Source organism: Monodon monoceros, unplaced genomic scaffold, assembly GCF_005190385.1.
Source record: "Monodon monoceros isolate NGI ecotype Baffin Bay Population unplaced genomic scaffold, NGI_Narwhal_1 Super_Scaffold_12, whole genome shotgun sequence".
In the NCBI taxonomy this organism is placed as follows: Eukaryota; Metazoa; Chordata; class Mammalia; order Artiodactyla; family Monodontidae; genus Monodon; species Monodon monoceros.
The window spans coordinates 163,526,926-163,545,278 of record NW_021703768.1 but is presented as its reverse complement, the minus strand read 5'-3'; the positions used below and the strand labels follow the sequence as shown (position 1 = coordinate 163,545,278).

Here is an 18,353-nt window from a genome sequence, read left to right as displayed (position 1 = left end):
ATCAAAGTTATGAAAGCAGGAGTCTTGTTTGTTCTGCGCCTGTGCTTCATGTTCACTTTTCATCAAGATAAGAATTGAGGGCTTCCCTGGTGGCGCAGTGGTTGAGAGTCCGCCTGCCGATGCAGGGGCACGGGTTCATGCCCCAGTCTGGGAAGATTCCACATGCTGCGGAGCGGCTGGGCCCGTGAGCCATGGCCGCTGAGCCTGCGCGTCCGGAGCCTGTGCTCCACAGGGTGAGGCATGACTTGAATCCAGGGGGGTCTCTATCACAAACAGAGGGTTCAGGACTCCCTCCCTCAACATTGTTGGGGTGGTATGATTCTTTTCTGCCATGTATATGGGAGAGTGAAGAAGAAATTTCACTGGAATCAGAGACAAATAACATCATCACCCGTGAGTCATTAAGGGCTGTGAGGATGAGAGGGGTGAGCTAGCGGTACTGGGGTAGGATGAAGAAACAGGTAGAGAAGGCACAGACGAAGTGAGCTGTAGGGCCACCCGCAACATAATCATATCAACAACAGCAACAACAAGAATTATACTGACTCATGAACTCCCACTCTGCCAGACATCAACTAGGGGCTTTATATCTAACTATATTAATCAGGGTTCTTTGTGTTTCGAGTGATCAAAAACCCAAATCAAACAGGTATGTGCCAAAAAGGAAATGAATGCCCTGTAATTGTAAAGTTCCATGGGTCCAGCTTCAGGCACAGTTGGATCCAGGGACTCAAAAGATGTCACCAGGACTTTGTAACAAAATCTCTTGCCTCTGATTTGCTCTGAGAATGAGACTGTCCATTGTCTCCCTAAATCCATTCACCTTCTTCTATGGTAATGGAAACACTGATTTTTAGCTGGCTACCCAGAGTAAAAACCACATTTCCAGTCTCCCTTGCAGCAAAATGTGGTCATATGACAAAGTCTTAGCCAATGAGATGTAGAGGGAAAGTATATGGGTAAATTCCAGGCTCTGTCCTTGAAGAGAAGAAGGGTTGTGTCCTCTCCTTCTCCCTTTTCCGCCTCCTGGTGGTTAGAATGAAGACGTGGAGTAGATCATCTTGGAGTAGGTGGATCATACCCTCTGAATAACTGAGCCATAAACTGGAAGGAGTGTGGCCCTCTGAGACCAGGGAGCAGCCATATTGTATTGCTGCTACTTGGATTGTTACAAAAGAGAGAACTAAATGCCTGTCTTATTTAAGCCATCACGTTATGATTTGGGTCTCTATTACAGTAGCCAAAAGAACATTTAAATGACTACTGCCCCACTCCAAGGCAGCCTCACCCTCGTTGGGGCAGTGCCAGGCTTACATCCCACCAGCTCCACCTTCCCATGCAAGGAAAATCCCTTCATCCCATCAGCTCCAGCAAAAGTCCCAGAGCAGGTGCTGACTGGACCAGCGTGTCTTGTAACCACCCCTGAGCCAATCACTGTGTTCAGGGGAATGTGATATGTTCATTGGCCAGGCCTGGGTCCTGTGCTCATTCTGTCAGCTGGCAGAGACATTTCAAATCACAGGAATGGAGTCTGGGAGGGCATGTAAATAGAAATTACATTTGCTGTTACTAGGAAAAGGGAGAATTCTGGTGAACATGAAAAAAAAAAAAAACCAAAGACAATCCCTAGGGTTCTAAACATTGTCCCTGGAACAATAATGGGGGATGCCCAGGCATTGTCTGGAGTGGGAGAGGAACTAGAAGAATCTAGTTATCATGTAGGGCCTCATGAAAAACTGTTAAGCACAGAGCACGCTACTTTACAGGATTTTTTTTTTTCTCTATTAAGACATTAAGACCAATCGGGACTTCCCTGGTGGCACAGTGGTTAAGAATCCGCCTGCCAATGCAGGGGACATGGGTTTGAGCCCTGGTCTGGGAAGATCCCACATGCCGCGGAGCAACTAAGCCCGTGTGCCACAACTGCTGAGCCTGTGTGCTGCAACTACTGAAGCCCGCGCGCCTAGAGCCCGTGCTCCACAACAAGAGAAACCACCACAATGAGAAGCCCGTGCACCGCAGTGAAGAGCAGCCCTCACTCGCTGCAACTAGAGAAAGCCTGCGTGCAGCAACCAAGACCCAACGCAGCCAAAAATATAATAATAATGAAAAATAAATATAAAAAATTTTTAAAGTTTTAATTTAAAAAAAGACCAACCAGATGTAAGTAACAGCATCCTTCTTAAGTTAGCTTAGGCAAATAATTGCTGTCCTTACTGAGTGCTTACAATGCACCAGGCATGTTCTCAGAAGTTGACATAATCTATCTCATAATCCTCACAATAGCCTTATGTGGGGGCGGGGAGGGGTGCACTATTATCATGCCCATTTTATACATGAAAAACTGAGACTAGGAAGGGTTAAGTAACTTTTCCAAGGTGGCATGGTAAGTGGCAAGGTTGGGGTACAAACCTGAATGGCCTGCAATACATCAGAACACATGCACTTACCAACAGGGCTAGTTTGCCTCTCACAATCACAGTTTACAGTTTCTCTCCCTCTCTCTCCCTCTTTCTCTCTCTCTCTCTCCCTCTCTCTCACACACACACTCAAACCAAATGCCAATTTCCGGAGGAAGAGATTCTCATTGACTTCTGTTTTTTTTTTTTTTGTTTGTTTGTTTCTTGTCCACACTGCCCAGCTTGTGGGATCTGAGTCCCTACCAGCAACAGAACCCATACCGCCTGCAGGGGAAGCATGGAATTCTAACCACTGGACCACCAGGGAATTCCCCGACTTCTGTTTTTAAAAGTGCAGGACAGGACTTCCCTGGTGGTTCAGTAGTCAAGAATCTGCCTGTCAATGCAGGGGACACAGGTTTGAGCCCTGGACCGGGAAGATTCCACGTGCCACGGAGCAACTAAGCCCCCAAGCCGTAACTACTGAGCCCAAATGGCACAGCTACTGAAGCCTGCACGCCTAGAGCCCAGTGCTCCGCAACTAGAGAAGCCACCACAATGAGAAGCCCACACACCGCAACGAAGAGTAGCCCCCACTCGCCGCAAGGAGAGAGCCTGCGTGCATCAACAAAGACCCAACACAGCCAAAAATACATAAATAAATTTATTTTTTTTTAAAGTGCAGAAGTGCTCAGGAACAGCTCTATCCAGTGGCTAACACAAAGTCAACTGTTTCTCTATATCTCTCAGCTTGGTTTTTCACTAATCTTTTACTCCACAAATATTTCCTGACCTCCTACTGTATGGCAGGCCCTGTTCTAGGTACTGGGGATGCAGAAATGAACAAAACGGACTGGTAAAGGTGGTGAATCAATAACAAAGCATCAAATACCTATTAGATAAAATAAGTACAGGGAATGCAAAATGCTGCTACTACTACTACTACTACTACTACTGCTACTAAGCCGTTTAAGGGCTGATGGGGAGTGTGGGGCTAGAGGGTTGCTATTTTATTTGTTTGTTTGTTTGTTTTTACTTTTGGCTGTGTTGGGTCTTTGTTGCTGCATGCGGGCTTTCTTTACTTGCGGTGAGCGGGGTCTACTCTTCATTGCGGTGTGCAGGCTTCGCATTGCAGTGGCTTCTCTTGTTGCAGAGCACGGGCTCTAGGCGCATGGGCTTCAGTAGTTGTGGCACGTGGGCTCAGTAGTTGTGCCTCGCGGGCTCTAGAGCGCAGGCTCAGTAGTTGTGGCGCACGGGCTTAGTTGCTCCGCGGCATGTGGGATCTTCCCCGACCAGGAATCGAACCCGTGTCCCCTGCCTTGGCAGGCAGATTCTTATGCACTGCACCACCAGGGAAGCCCGAGGGTTGCTATTTTAAATACGGTGAGCAAAGAGGGCTTCATTGAGGAGGTGACATTTAGGCAGAGGCCTGAGTAAAGTGAAGGAGTGAGCCCCATGTCTAGTTAGAGGAAGAGTCTACGGGTGGAGGTAACAGACAGTTCAGAAACCCACATTAGCTTCATTATCAGGCAATTTTTTCCCTCCTAATGGCAAAGATGTCTCTGGCTAGTCATCTGCTCACCTCATCATCCAACAGAAAGCGGCACCCCATTTCCCAGTAACTCCAGGAAAAGTCCCATGATGGAAGCTCACTGGATCCCTTTCGGTCACATGCCCTCCCTGAACCAATCACTGTGCTCCAGGGAATGGAGCTCTCTCTCTCTCTCTCTCTCTCTCTTTTTTTTTTTTTTTTTTTTTTTTTTGCGGTACGCGGGCCTCTCACTGTTGTGGTCTCTCCCGTTGCGGAGCACAGGCTCCGGACGCGCAGGCTCAGCGGCCATGGCTCACGGGCCCAGCCGCTCCGCGGCACGTGGGATCTTCCCGGACCGGGGCACGAACCCGTGTCCCCTGCATCGGCAGGCGGACTCTCAACCACTGCGCCACCAGGGAAGCCCTCTCTTTTTTTAATTAATAAATTTATTTATTTATGGGTCTTCGTTGCTGGGCGCGGACTTTCTCTAGTTAAGGCAAGCGGGGGCTACTCTTTGTTGCAGTGGGCAGGCTTCTCATTGCGGTGGCTTCTCTTGTTGTGGAGCACGGGCTCTAGGCGCGTGAGCTTCAGTAGTTGTGGCACACGGGCTCAGTAGCTGTGGTCGCGGGCTCTAGAGCGCAGGCTCAGTAGTTGTGGTGCACGGGCTTAGTTGCTCCGCGGCATATGGGATCTTCCCAGACCAGGGCTCGAACCTGTGTTTCCTGCACTGGCAGGCGGATTCTTAACCACTGCACCACCAGGGAGCTCTCTGGCTAATCTGGGGCAGGCTGCCGCAATGAGGTAGGTATCAGCACCCCCCCCCCCGCCTTCCCCAGGCATGTACCTCTGTGGGGAGGGTGTTTACCCCAGTTTAAGCTCAGCCCAGGCGAAAAGCTTTTATAGTTTGTTCTATACTTTCCAGATTATTAAAAGAACTGCACACTCCTTGTAAAATAAAATCCCAATAGTATTTAAATGTAAGCAGAGAAAAAAAGCAAAAAAATCACACATGAAACCTCACACTCCAGAATATATGTAATTTTACAAATGCAGGCTCTTTCGCACATACTGTCCGGCAGCACTGCCCAACGCTGTGCAAACACTCAACTGCTACTCACTATTACGATTATTATTTTCCTACCCAGACTGGGAAGAGATGTTGATTAGCACGATAATATCAGTAGCTTACATTTTTGGAATGTTTGCTATGTGCCAAGTCGGATTTTACAGATGAAAAGGCTGAAGCTCAGATAAGGTAAGTCACCTGTTCAGGGACACACAGCAAGAAAGTGGGTCCTACGCAGAAACCAGAGCTGCTCCCGCCACCCCCCCACCCCATCCCCCAAGGGGCCCCCAGACCCTGGAGGGCCTCTGCCCTCTCTAGCCCGGCCTGGCAGGGCGGCTGCCTCCCTCTTATCTCAGCCCAGGCTGCCTGCTGGTCCCGCCCCCTCGGGGGAGCTGCCACTTGGAGGCGCCTGGCCGGGAAGGCCTGGTCAGCTGTGTCCGGCGGAGGCAGCTGCTGACCCAGCTGTGGACTGTGCCTGGGGCGGAGGAAGGGGGGGGGGCAGGAGCCCTGGGCCTCCCGTGGCAGGGGCTGCATCATGTATCATCTCGGGGCACCCCTCTGGCCTGGAGTTGGCTTCCTCTGTCTCCTACTCGCTGGGGCAACCTGGGCTCCCCCACCCAACCCACCGGATCCCAAGTTTGAAAGGAAAGGTAAGGGTGGAGCTGAGTGTGGACCCCCGCACTAGGTCCTGGAGGGCAATGCTGGGGCCTGAACTTCCAGCCTGGGTCCTGGGGGCTATGCCAGGTTCTGAGCCCGAGTCTGTGTCCTGGAGCCCCAGCTGGTGTCTGAACCCTAGACTGGGACCTGATATGGCATACTGCGGGTCTGTATCCCCAGACTGCGTCTGCGGGAGAAGGTAGAGAGGGGCGTAAGAGTCCTGTTTTATCTTCTCAAGGAGTCTGACACATGCTAAACACTAAATGGGGCAGGGGTGGTGCTGGTTCTAGGCCCTGTAGTCTAGAGTCCCCAAGGGGAGGGGACCTAGCCGACCCTCCAGTGGGGGAGGGAGGCTAAAACCAGGGTCCGAGTCAGAGGGGCCGGGCCGCAGGCGTCTGTAAACACTGTTTGCATGCGGGCGCCATATCCCTGGGTCCGCGGGGTTGAGGGAGCGGGGGCGGGGGGCACGGTTGGCGCTATCGGGCAGCCGGGAGCCTGCCGGGGCTGATAGGGGACCCCGCCTCCTGCACACACACACTCACCCTCACGCACGTCCTGGGCTGGGGCGGGGCCGGCAGCGGGAGGCGGAGGCCTTGAATGCTGCGCTCAGCTCAGCCGGTCGCGGGGTGGGCGGGCGTGTGTGGGGAGACAATAAGACATTGAACCTACGCATGGGAGTTCGGGGGGCAGCACTTCTGCAGACCCCTCGAAGGGCCCCGCTGGGGTAGACAGAGGGGCGGGGCATTTTTCTTATCGGTCCGCACAGGCGGCAGGAGGGAGGGAAGGATGCTGTGGCCCGAGGACGGGGCTCGGGTCTCCTGACCCCCTCCCCTGGCCCCCATCCCCAGCGGCCCTGCTGACAGCCCGCGAGCCTGAAGAGTTTCTGTGCTTCACCGAGAGGTTGGAGGATTTGGTGTGTTTCTGGGAGGAAGCGGCAAGTGCCGGGGTCGGCCCGGACAACTACAGCTTCTCCTACCAGCTCGAGTGAGTCCGACGGGGCAAGTGGAGCGCCCCACAGGTGGAGGGGGCGGGCGGGCCGAGCAGCGCTCCCCGGAGCTCGCACCTTGGGACTTCTGGTGCCAGGGGCCTGATGGCACCTCCGCTGGTAGTTACTACTGGGAAGCCCACGGGGTCAGGGCCGACACGCTGCCTAGTGGTCGGGGCTGGAACACTCCCGTGATCACTGCTGGAGTGCGACCCCAAACTTCAGGGCTGGGACAACACCGCTCCAAAGCAGGACTAAGGCGTCGCGTACGTCGGGGCTGGGACGCCCCCTGGTGGTAGTGTCCAGAACACACCCTCGGTCCCGGCAATGCCTCCCAACTTGCTCCCTACCCTCGCTGGTTCCTGGGCGAACAGGGGTGAGCCGTGGAAGCCGTGCCGCCTGCATCAGGCGCCCACCACCCGCGGCTTGGTGCGTTTCTGGTGCTCGCTGCCTACAGCCGACACGTCGAGCTTCGTGCCCCTAGAGCTGCGCGTCACTGCGGCCTCCTCGGGCTCTTCACGCTACCGCCGTATCATCCACATCAACGAAGTGGGTAAGAGCGCTGGGAACGGGAGAGTGTTCGGGAGGGAGTCCCAGTCTCCGCCCACCTGAGCAATCCCTCTCCACAGTGCTCCTAGACCCTCCCGCTGGGCTGCTGGCGCGGCGGGCAGACGAGGGCGGCCATGTGGTACTGCGCTGGCTCCCACCGCCTGGGGCACCCATGGCAAGCCTCATTCGCTATGAGATGAACATCTCGGCAGAGAACGCCGCTGGTGGCGCGCAGAGGGTGAGGCTCGCTCCTACGGCCTAGCCCCAAGGGCTCCAGAGTCGACAGGCCCTCTAGGTCCCACCCAGACGGTCACCACGGCCCCGCCCCCATGGCCTCGCCCCTCCACCTCCCGCCCAAGACAGCTCCACGTCCACCGACTTGTCCCCTTTCCCAATGTCCCCTTTCCCCAGCCCACCTGGACTCAATCCCACTAAACCCTTGTCCCAAACCCTAGACTTCTTCAGGGCCCATCCCCTCTGTGCTCTGGCCCCGCAGTTAAATAGCCCGAGCCCGCCCTCTTCTACCTGGGGCCCCATCTTGATTGGCCCCGACCCTTCCTGGGCCCCGCCTCCTGCTTTCATTGCCCGCCTCCCCATGCTTGGGCTCGGTTCTTCCTTTCTCTGATTGGCTCGGTCCCTCAGGGCCCACCCTCACATACCCTCCTTTGCCCGCCCCGCCCCTATTGGCGATACCTCTCACCTGGGCCCCGCCTCCAGGTGGAGATCCTCGACGGCCGCACTGAGTGCGTGCTGAGCAACCTGCGGGGCGGAACGCGCTACACCTTCAAGGTACGCGCGCGTATGGCCGAGCCGAGCTTCGGTGGCTTCTGGAGCGCCTGGTCCGAGCCTGTGTCGCTGCTGACGGCTAGTGGTGAGGCCCCAGGCAGGGGTGTAGAAGGGGCTGGGCGGAGCATGGGGCAAGCTCACCGCCCTGACCTCCTCCCTGCTCCCCAGACTTGGACCCCCTCATCCTGACGCTCTCCCTCGTCCTCGTGCTCATTCTGCTGCTGCTGGCCGTGCTAACCCTGCTCTCCCACCGCCGGTGAGCGCCCCACTCGGCACCTGACTCAGATTCCTCCCCACCAACGTTCTCCTTTCCCTGTGGGAACCTAGGCTCAAAGAGGGGCAGGCACTTGCCTAGGGTCACACATGAGGAGTCAGTGGCAGGACTGGGATGCAAGCCAGGTCAGACGCAGACTCTTACTTAAAATTCTCTGCTCTTGGGCATACTTTCACCTGGTTTTCCTCCTACCTCAGTGGCTGCCCCTTGTTGGATTCCTTTGTACTTTTTCCCCATTTCATCAACTTCTGTAAAATCAACCAGAAGGGCTTACTGAAACGATTTAACCCCAAGTGCCTCCCACCCCTGTTGTCAAGCTCCTTAGATGCTTTACGATATGACCAGCCATCCTGAGGTTTTTGTAATTCCAAGTACAAACCATGTGTTTTCACACCCCCAAGGCTTGGCACATACTGTTCCTTCTGCCAGGAATGTCCTTCTTGCCATGTCTGCCAAGCAATCTCCTCGTTGTCTTTCAAGGCCCTGTTCATTTACTTGGTTGGAAAATACATACTGAATGCCAACTGTGTGCTAGGCACTGGGGAGAAAGTGTAGAACAAGCCAGACATATCACTGACCTTGTGGATCTCATAGCTGAGTCACACAACAAATAAGGGAATCAACATATATTTGATTATAAATTGTAATGAGTGATATCACAGAAATTAATGGGGATGGGGCCATGACAGGATAGTCAGGGAAGGCCTCTGGGAGGTGACATCAGAGCAGAAACCTGAAGTCTGGTAGGAGGCAGCCACATGAAAAGCAGGGAGAAAAACCAGCAAGTGCAAAGGCCCTGTGGTGGGAATGAGCTTGGAACATTGAAGCAGCTGCAAGAAGAGCTGTATGGTTAGAGAAGAGTGTGTAAGGGGGTAAGTGGTGGATGATGAGATGAAGGAGGTGACAGAGGTCAGACCATGCAGGGTCTTCTGCAGGGCTGTGGGGAGGAATCGGGACTTTATTCTGAATGCATTGAGGAACTATGGAAAGGAGTGAGGAGGGAAGTAACAATGGACCTTCAGACAAGACTGGGTGGGTTTTAGACGGAGCATATTGAACTCCTATGCATCCTTCAAAACTTTGTTCCAGTTGCCCTTCTGTAGAGCCTGGCAGATGCTTTGGCCGAGCCCCTGTTCCTCAGCCCCACACACTCCTATGCCTTCATCATGATCACAAGGGGCTAGGAGTATCTTTGCCCTGTGACTGGTGCTGAGGGGGTGCTGGTGAATGTTCAGTGACACATGCCCAGGTATTCGTTTCTTTTGGCTTCACTAGGACTCTGAAGCAGAAGATATGGCCTGGCATCCCAAGCCCCGAGAGCGAGTTTGAGGGCCTCTTCACCACCCACAAGGGTAACTTCCAGGTAGGTGGCCTGGTTGTCCCCTCAGGGCCTGGGGTTTCCCTGCTCCTGTGGCCGAATTCCCGGTCTCTGAGCAGGCTGCTGCTGTTTCCCCAGCTGTGGCTGTACCAAACTGATGGCTGTCTGTGGTGGAGCCCCTGCACCCCCTTCACAGAGGACCCACCTGCCCCCCTGGAGGTCCTCTCTGAGCACTGCTGGGGGGTGACACAGGCAGTGGAGCCAGGGGTAGATGATGAGGGGCCCCTGTTGGAGCCGGTGGGCAGCGAGCATGCCCAAGACAGCTACCTGGTGCTGGACAAGTGCTTGCTGCCCCGGAGCCCACCCAGCGAGGACCTCCCACAGCCTGGTGGCGATTTGGACATAGCAGCCATGGATGAAGCCTCAGAAGCATTCTCCTGCTCACCCGCTTTGGCCCTGAAGCCTGTGCCAGAGGGGGCCTTGGCTGCCAGCTTTGAGTACACCATCCTGGATCCCAGCTCCCAGCTCTTGCGCCCGAGGGCACTTCCCCCTGAGTTGCCCCCTACCCCACCCCACCTAAAGTACCTGTACCTCGTGGTGTCTGACTCTGGCATCTCAACTGACTACAGCTCTGGGGGTTCCCAGGAAGCCCAGAGGGGCTCATCCGATGGCCCCTACTCCAACCCTTATGAGAACAGCCTCATCCCAGCCCCCGAGCCTTCACCCCCGAGCTACGTGGCCTGCTCCTAGGACTCCAGCCCTCAGATGCACAGGGACCCAGAATGACCTCAAGTGCTACTCCAGGCCCAAGATTTATCCGGCAGGGTCAGTGAGGCCTGCTGACCTTGGCTTTCTGCTCAATTCATCCTGGTCAGAAAGTCACAACCTTGCAGTATTTTTAAATGTACAGTCTTTTGTGTAGATATATAAATATATATGTTTTCTGTCACGGCTTCTATAAATACCTGTAAGCCCCATCTTTTCCCTGGGCCCAGGCCATAGGAGAAGCAGTAAAAGGCCTTGAGTTCAGTCTGAAATTCTGACCTGGCAATCTGAATAATAATAATAAAATGAATTAGTTAGTATGTTATGCTAGCTGCCCTAACAAAGCTGCCCTGAAACTGAATGGCTGAACACATTAAATATTTTCTCTCATTTCTCAATTCAAACAGGTGGGCAGCTATCCCTGGGATGGGTCAGAAGCCCAGACTGTAACTTTAATATCCCCCGGGGCTACCCTGGGGTCTTTAGATGGATCCTCTGCATCCTGCCAGCCAACACGAGAGAGACAGCAGAAGATTCTGTGGCCTTTGGGGACCTAGCCTAGAGGTGGGCGCCATCTCTTCTTCACAAATTCTACTGGTCAGAAATGGTCATGTGACCCTAGCGAGAACCATGGACAGCTGGGAAATGTAGTTTAGCTGTGCACCCAAGAGAGAAAAGCTGTTTAATGAGCTGCTAGCTAGTCTCTGCCACTAATAATAATACCAATGACATTCATTCCTAGGGCTTTATTCTGAATCAGGCCCTGTCCTAAGACAGCACTCTGATGACACCAAATGTCATCAAGTGGCTCAATGGGAGTTCTGGTTTAACCACTTTTAAATAGTTTGACATAACCTAGGAAAGCTGAACGTATGCATACCTTCTACTCCAGCAATGCCACTTCTATGTATGTACCCTAAAAACCCTCACACACATGAACCAGGATATGTGTACAAGAGTGTTAATAGCAGTAAATAAGTCAATCTGATGAGTAAATTGGGGTATAGTCACCCAAGGAATTATACAAAGTATGGAAAAAGGAATGAATGAAAAAATGTGGCTGAATGTTTTCTGTATTTTGGCTGCGCTGCACGGCATGTGGGATCTTAGTTCCCAGACCAGGGATCAAACCCGTGTCCCATGCACTGGAAGCATGGAGTTTTAACCACTGGACCGCCAGGGAAGTCCCACGGCCAAATATTAGTAACAATGTTGAGCGGGAGAAGAAGGAAGTCTCAGATTACATTTATCATGAAACTCTTTACAAAGTTCAAAACAGCAAAGTTAAACAATATGTTGACAATATGTACAGGATAATGCTATATTTATGAGAGAAAAAGCACTTTATAATCTTTAGGTCTCTGAATTTGCATCTGTCCCTGAGGTAGGTATTCCAGCCATGGAAACTGAAGCATAGAGAGGTTGTCACACTCCAAACCTCAAGGTTGGCCTCCAGAGCTTGAACCCTTGTGCAAGCTGGTGTCACCAGCCTGCGTGGGCCACGGGGTGACTGTCATCTCTCCATCTTGTCGGAAAGTCACCCGCCACTCTGCCCTGGCACCCAGCCCACCTGGCTCCAGGCAGGCTCGGAGGCAGTGCTGTCCTGGGCCTGGTGCATCGGGCTGCAGCCAGCACTGGGCAGGGAAATACCTCTGAAGCAGTGCCAACTGCAGGGCAGTCGCACTGTCTCCCTCCTCCTGGGTCTGGAGGGCCACAATGAGCCCACAGCCCCGGCCGGACCCAACCCGGTGGCTGAAGTGGGCAGCTGTATCCAGAAGCAGGGCGGCCAGGTAGGCGGCTTCCTGGGACCCGGGGTCTTCCGTTAGGTACTCCTCCAGGCCATCGAGCAGCAGGAGGGAAGGGGCTGGCCCCCGCGTCTCATGGGCAGAGCACAGGAGCCGGAGGAGCTCACGGGTTGAGGGTGGGTACTGGAAGCGGATCTTCTACAGAGAGGAAAAAAGGAAACGGCCAGATTCATCACAGGAAGCCAGGCTCTCAGCTATAGCAGCCCTGCTTCCTTGCATACTTTCCTGGACGGGGTTCTCACTCCCCAGACCGCTGGTTCCAGAGTGAAGCAGCTAGCTCAGAGTGGTCGAATATTCTTCTGTTCGCCACGCCCGCCCCCCACCCCGTTTTATTTTTTGTTTTTCTAATTCTGCACTCATCACTTCCCGGTATTAGTTAAGAATAAGGTATATCGTTTTGTCAAATCTCTAGGGCAATCTTTCCACGGAAAACCTGCCCATAACGTCCGACCCCAGCATTGACTCCAGCGGCCCAGAAACTCTTGTCCAGACCCGACCCATGTTTAGCCCCGCCCCCTACTCGCCCCTGACTCCAGTCCTTGGGCGCCACCTTTGCTAATTCCGCCCCCTCATTGGATGGTTTCTCACTCAATCTTAACAAAGCTTCGCGTAGTCCCACCCCCAACTCGTTCCAGACTCCGTCCCATAATGCCTGCTCCGGCTTGCCCTCCCTTCGTCTCCGCCATTGGTCTGTCTCTGCCTGTCACTCAATCGTCCATCCGCCTCGCTACTGGCTGGTCCGCCTCTGGTCCCGCTCCGCCCCACCTGTAACCGCAAGGGTTCGAGCGGAGCTCCAATCCGGCGAGGCAGGCTTTGCAGAGGCCTCCGCGTCAGGAAGAGGACAGGGCCTCGGCCTTCCCCTGCCGCCTCCAGGGCCGCCGCGAATAGCAGCGCTGTCTTTCCAGAGCCGTGACCGCCGAGCAGCAGCAAAGGCGGTTCGGCCTCAGCCGTGTTCTCCTCCCCAGAGCCAGCCGCGCCGCCCGAGTTCAGCACCCGCCTCAGCGTCTCCGCCATTCGCAGCGTACCTCTGTCCAATCGGCGGCCCGTTCCTGTCCTTGATCCCGCCCAGGACGGGGTCGCATTGGTTACAGTGCACTTAGCTTCTCCATTGGTCCAGTGATCTGTTCATCAAAGCTAGATCGACGTTTCCTAGCTCCTCCCCCGGTGAAGGGGCAAATAACCTAGTCTGAGGAAGGAATGGAGGCCTTTGAGGGAGATAAGGCCCTTCCCTGGGTGAGTCCGCTGGCGGAAGCAGCATGAATACTATTATTCTGAGCTAATAAGCTAATCAGACAATACAAGGGTTGAGAGTTGGAGGGAGTAGGCCCTAATCACTGACACATTACTTAAAGTCTCCTAGCCTCAGTTTGCTCACCTGTAAAATGGAGCACATGGTATCTCAGAGGAATATTGTGATGCGTATGTGTGTGTTTCTGCTGATGTTACCCAGTGACAATGAAGAAGGGGAGAGATGGAGGAGCTATGTGCTTGTGTCTCTCTCTGTACCTGAGTACTTGCACAAATGGGGGCGGGGGCTGCAGGCTTGAGGACATTCGTGTGCAAAACATCCGTCAGACAGCAAAGCAGCTGTCTTTGAGGGTCTCTAAGAAGAAGAGTCTCAGCTGGCCTCCTCGTTGGCCTGGGGGCTTCTGGAGTCCTGCTTGGGGTACAATGGGAGGCAGGACCATAGAATTAAAAAAAGGGCCAGGAGAGAAGAGGCAAAGATGAAGGGGCTGGGAGACTGAGGGAGAGCCACAGCACGACCTTGTTTGTCACGTTCACTTCGGTATCTCCAGTGCCCAGTCAGTGCCTAGGGCATTGCAGATTCTCAATACAGGTTCGTTAAAGGAATGAATGAAGAAAGGAAGGTAGAACTGATGAGAAAGTGGGAGAGAAGGAGGAACAAGGTGAATAATCAAGTGATCACTGGTTGGGTCTCTTCACCCAGACTTCTCCCCAGAGCTGCCACTCACGCCCTTGTTGCCCTGGCAACTCTGTCTCCTGGTAACTTCAAAGTGGTGCTGTTGCCAGGAGACCCAGGGGCAGGGCCGAACTGAGATTTCCAGGGCTTTCTCTCTCCCTCTGGGGCCAGAACACAGCTCCACAACATCCCCCAATACACCCACTCACAAAGCCGGGTACCCCCACATCCCTCTACAAATACATAGACACACACACACACACACACACACACACACACACACACGGCATCTCTGCATATATATTCACTTCCAGAATCCCCATCACTCTCATGCTCACAGCCATGTCCTATCCTGACACAACGCATCCCATACACACTCTTTCCCACATTCATGCCCCCACACCCTTTCCCTTGCACGCATACAAAAACACACTCTGATATAACCATACCATTGTCACCACACACACACACACACACGAGGCATGCTGTTACATTCCCCTGTCAAATGCACAACCTCAGCCCCATGGTTCACCTTACTTTGCAACACTCTAAATACACAAGCACCCAGTAGTGACACCCGAATCACACAGTTCCACACAGTTATATACATGGAGTATGCCCAACACAGCCCCATTTCAAGTCCTTTGCACTTGCTGTTCCATTGCCTAGAGCACTCAGCTCCCAGATATCTATCCCTAGTTGTTTTCATTCCATTCAGATCTCTGCTCAAATATCACCTACTTAGGCTTTCCCTGACCACTTGTGTAAAGTCACACACCCTTCACTCTTTAATTGCTTATTCATCTGTATTTCTCTTCAAATCACTTCCAACCTTATGTATTTATTTTATTGCCTCTCTCCCCACGAGTATGTCAGCTCCACCAGGGTAGGGTCCCTCTTTCTTTCACTACTGGGTCCCCAGCTCCTAGAACAGTACCTGGCGCAGAGTAGGTGCTCCTAAATAGCTGAGTGAGTATATAGTCAGAGATGCAGACATTAGGTGTATCTCTCATGCACACGGTACTTCTTTCCCTCCCTTCTTAGGATCCCATCTTCATGTCCTGACAGAAGGACTCTTACCTTAGAGGGGCTCCCTGGAGGAGGCAGGACCGCAGGGTGAGGTAACAGGGAGGTGGAGAGCTCAGGGTCAGTCTGTGTTCCTCCCTGGTTTATCAGCATCCTCAAGTGATTAGTTCATTCGTTTGGCGAACACTTATTGAGCACCTACTTTGTGCCCGGCCCTGACCTAGGAGGCACAGGTGTTCAGCGGTGAACAGACAACAAAATCTCTGTCCTGGTGGAACTGACATCCTAGCGAGGGAGGAGATAATGAAGAGTTTAAATAGTCTATGGGAAAATGATAAGTGTGTGCAAAAAAAGAAAAAAAAGTTTGCACAGGGAAGGGAAGGGCCAATTGTTTGTTTGGTTTTTGCAATTTTGAATAGGGTGGTAGGGGCAGGCCTCCCTGAGAAGGTAATACTTGAGGAAAGGCTTGAAGGAGTTGAGAGAGGGAACTGTGTAGCTGTGTAGGGGAAGAGCATTCCAGGTGGAGGCACCTTCAAGTGCAAAGGCCTGGGGGCACTGGGAGAACTTTGGTTTTTACATAGAGTGCCATGAAGAGCCAACAGAGGGTTTGAGCACAAGAGGGTCATGGTCTAACTTACATTATAAGTCAGAGCTCAGTTTTTTAAATAAATTTATTTATTTATTTTTGGCTGCATTGGATCTTCTTTGCTGTGCGCGGGCTTTCTCTAGCTTAGGCGAGCAGCGGCCACTCTTTGTTGCAGTGAGTAGGGTTCTCACTGCAGTGGCTTCTCGTAGCAGAGCATGGGCTCTAGGCACGTGGGGTCAGTAGTTGCAGTGCGTGGGCTCTAGAGTACAGGCTCCGTAGTTGTGGTGAACGGGCTTAGTTGCTCCGCGGCATGTGGAATCTTCCTGGACCAGGGCTTGAACACATGTCCCCTGCACTGGCAGGTGGATTCTTAACCAGTGAGCCACCAGGGAAGCCCGGAGCTCAGTTTTGATCGAGTTGAGCTTGAGAGGCTGTGAGACTTACTGGGACATGTTGAGAAGGCTTTTTTTTTTTTTTTAATTAGAGGATTTTTTAAAATAAATTTATTTTATTTATTTGTTTTTGGCTGCATTGGGTCTTCGTTGCTGCACACGGGCTTTCTCTAGTTGCGGCGAGCGGGGACTACTCTTCGTTGCATTTCGCAGGCTTCTCATTGTGGTGGCTTCTCGTTGCAGAGCATGGGCTCTAGGTGCGCGGGCTTCAGTAGTTGTGGCACACGGGCTCAGTAGTTGTGGCTCGCGGGCTCTAGAGCGCAGGCTCAGTAGTTGTGGCACACGGGCTTAGTTGCTCTGCGGCATGTGGGATCTTCCCGGACCAGGGCTTGAACCCGCGCCCCCTGCAGTGGAAGCACGGAGTCTTAACCACTGGACCACCGTGGAAGCCCTCAAGAAGGCTTTTGAATAAGCAAGCAGATCTTAGTCTGGATTTTCTTTCTTTTTTAAAAAAATTTTTATTTATTTATTTATTTTGGCTGTACTGGGTCTTAGTTGCAGCACGCGGGATCTTCGTTGTGGCATGTGGGATCTTCAGTTGTGGCATGTGGACTTCTTAGTTGCGGCATGCATGCAGGATCTAATTCCCCGACCAGGGATCGAACCCGACCTCCCTGCATTGGGAGCATGGAGTCTTACCCACTGGACCACCAGGGAAGTCCCTTAGTCTGAACTTTCTACCTAAAATTATCACCTAAAATTAACACCCCCCTGGGATGGGGGTGTGTGCAAGGCCAGGGCTGCTGTCTCCAACCTCTCTAGCGGTCCCAGACACTTCTTTGTGTCTGGCAGCCCCGCCTTTACCCTTTCTTGGCCTCCGCTTAACATCAGGACCACGGACAGCGCCAACCGGGTTGCGGTAGGGCGCTGTCCATTGTGCTGAAGTTTTGCTTCTTTCCTGCCCGCATGGAGGCAGCTGTGCGTCTGGAGGGACCACGGGCCTCAGGGGTGCAAGCCCTGTTAATAGAAGCTCTGGGCGGTGAAGCAGGGGGCTCCATGATTCTGTTCCTCCTCTGCCTGCAGCCCTCTCATGCGTCCAACTCATTCCCTGCAGCCCTCAATCCACCCCACCACCTCCTCCCCCTCCGTCTCCCTGTCGCCTGCTCAGCTCCAACCGCACAGGTGTCCTCACTGTTCCCCGAACACAGCCGGCACGTTGCCACTTCAGGGCCCTCATTCTTGCTGTTCCCTCTGCCTGGAACGCTCCCCTTGCTCCACACTGTGGATACTTGCATGGCTCCCTTCCCTCCCTCCTTCACACCTCATCTCCAGTGCCAACTCCTCAGAAAGAACTTCCCTGACCACCCTCTTTAAATTGCAAGCTGTGTCCCCATCCCAGAGTTGTCCCATTTTCTTCTCTAGCTTGAGTTTTCTCTGTCACTTATCATTCTAACATATCAGCGATCTCAATCCCTGACCTAAATCCTTGATCCTACAGTTTAGAATTCAGAATTTTTCAGATTTTCGAAAGGTACTACGGTGTAAATACTATGCACTGAATAACACTCCTAGTTGGACCTGGGATAACATTGTAAGTCGAACACTTTATCTGCAGCAAGACGTAAGAATAGTCACATAAAGTTAAATAAAGAAAAGCTATAATAACCTATGTCAGTTCAGGTCAGGTTTTGCCACACATGAGAAACAAATTTTGGTTTCCAGACGTTCTTGAAATTTGGAATTGTGGTTTTGTGTATAGCTTATTTATCTTGTTTATTGTCTCTTAGGTGTTAGGAAGTGAGCTCCATGAGGGCAGGATTTTGTGTCTGTTCTGCTCACTGCTGCAGCCCCTGTGCCTAACTAAACAGCACCTGGCACTCAGGTGTGGGGGGGTGCTCCATAGTGTTCGCTGAATGAATAAATGGATGGATGGATGAATAAGCGAGAAAGAAAGGAAAGCAGACTCCCCTTTCCTGGTTTCTGGATGACTCCGTACCCTGAATGGCCTGTCTGAAGTCCCTATGAGCCACAGCGTGTGTAGGGGGGGGAGGTGGTCTGTGGCTCCGTGTCCCTCCTACCTTCCCTGGTCTCTGCTGGGTCCTCAGGGATTGGTTCTCAGCAGAACCTCATAATCAGAACCCCTGCTCAAATCCATGTAGTCAGGGATTCAGCTTGGAGGTTCCTACAGCCTCCAGCATCCCCTTCTATTAGAACCCTTAGGGTCCCCTCACCCGATTCCCTGTGCCCTCTGCACCCTGGCCGTGGTCAGAAACAGGCCAGCCGCCTGGGGAAG

General features: G+C 53.0%; 2 protein-coding genes across 4 annotated transcripts; one reads left to right on the top strand and one right to left on the bottom strand.

Moving 5' to 3' along the window:
• The first annotated feature begins 4,720 nt into the window (after window positions 1-4,720).
• EPOR (erythropoietin receptor) lies at window positions 4,721-10,604 on the top strand. Of its 3 annotated transcripts, none has more exons than XM_029216622.1 (8): window positions 4,721-4,731; window positions 5,076-5,185; window positions 6,502-7,191; window positions 7,268-7,425; window positions 7,905-8,058; window positions 8,142-8,229; window positions 9,523-9,610; window positions 9,704-10,604. In XM_029216622.1, exons 3-8 carry the CDS (start codon window positions 6,966-6,968, stop codon window positions 10,313-10,315), a joined length of 1,326 nt encoding a protein of 441 aa, XP_029072455.1. In that variant the 5' UTR covers window positions 4,721-4,731; window positions 5,076-5,185; window positions 6,502-6,965; the 3' UTR covers window positions 10,316-10,604. The 3 variants fall into 3 exon arrangements, with proteins under 3 accessions (XP_029072455.1, XP_029072453.1, XP_029072454.1); XM_029216620.1 differs by lacking the exons at window positions 4,721-4,731; window positions 5,076-5,185 and adding an exon at window positions 5,349-5,646 and having other exon boundaries at window positions 6,502-6,637; window positions 7,013-7,191; XM_029216621.1 differs by lacking the exons at window positions 4,721-4,731; window positions 5,076-5,185 and adding an exon at window positions 5,510-5,646 and having other exon boundaries at window positions 6,502-6,637; window positions 7,013-7,191; window positions 7,277-7,425.
• Window positions 10,605-11,559: 955 nt separating this feature from the next.
• SWSAP1 (SWIM-type zinc finger 7 associated protein 1) lies at window positions 11,560-13,159 on the bottom strand. The gene is made up of 2 exons (XM_029217763.1): window positions 12,901-13,159; window positions 11,560-12,273 (listed from the first exon to the last, which is right to left on the bottom strand). Exons 1-2 carry the CDS (start codon window positions 13,147-13,149, stop codon window positions 11,770-11,772), a joined length of 753 nt encoding a protein of 250 aa, XP_029073596.1. The 5' UTR covers window positions 13,150-13,159; the 3' UTR covers window positions 11,560-11,769.
• Between the last annotated feature and the right edge of the window lie 5,194 nt (window positions 13,160-18,353).

What these genes read in the sequence shown, in the direction of transcription:
- EPOR (XM_029216620.1), top strand. Translation starts at nt 5,532, where the DNA reads ATGTATCATCTCGGGGCACCCCTCTGGCCTGGAGTTGGCTTCCTCTGT. An exon ending in CATCCACATCAACGAAGTGG is followed by an intron (nt 7,192 to 7,267) that starts GTAAGAGCGCTG and finishes CCCTCTCCACAG; the next exon opens with TGCTCCTAGACCCTCCCGCT. An exon ending in CCCACAAGGGTAACTTCCAG is followed by an intron (nt 9,611 to 9,703) that starts GTAGGTGGCCTG and finishes CTGTTTCCCCAG; the next exon opens with CTGTGGCTGTACCAAACTGA.
- SWSAP1 (XM_029217763.1), bottom strand. Translation starts at nt 13,149, where the DNA reads ATGGCGGAGACGCTGAGGCGGGTGCTGAACTCGGGCGGCGCGGCTGGC. An exon ending in TCGAACCCTTGCGGTTACAG is followed by an intron (nt 12,274 to 12,900) that starts GTGGGGCGGAGC and finishes TCCTCTCTGTAG; the next exon opens with AAGATCCGCTTCCAGTACCC.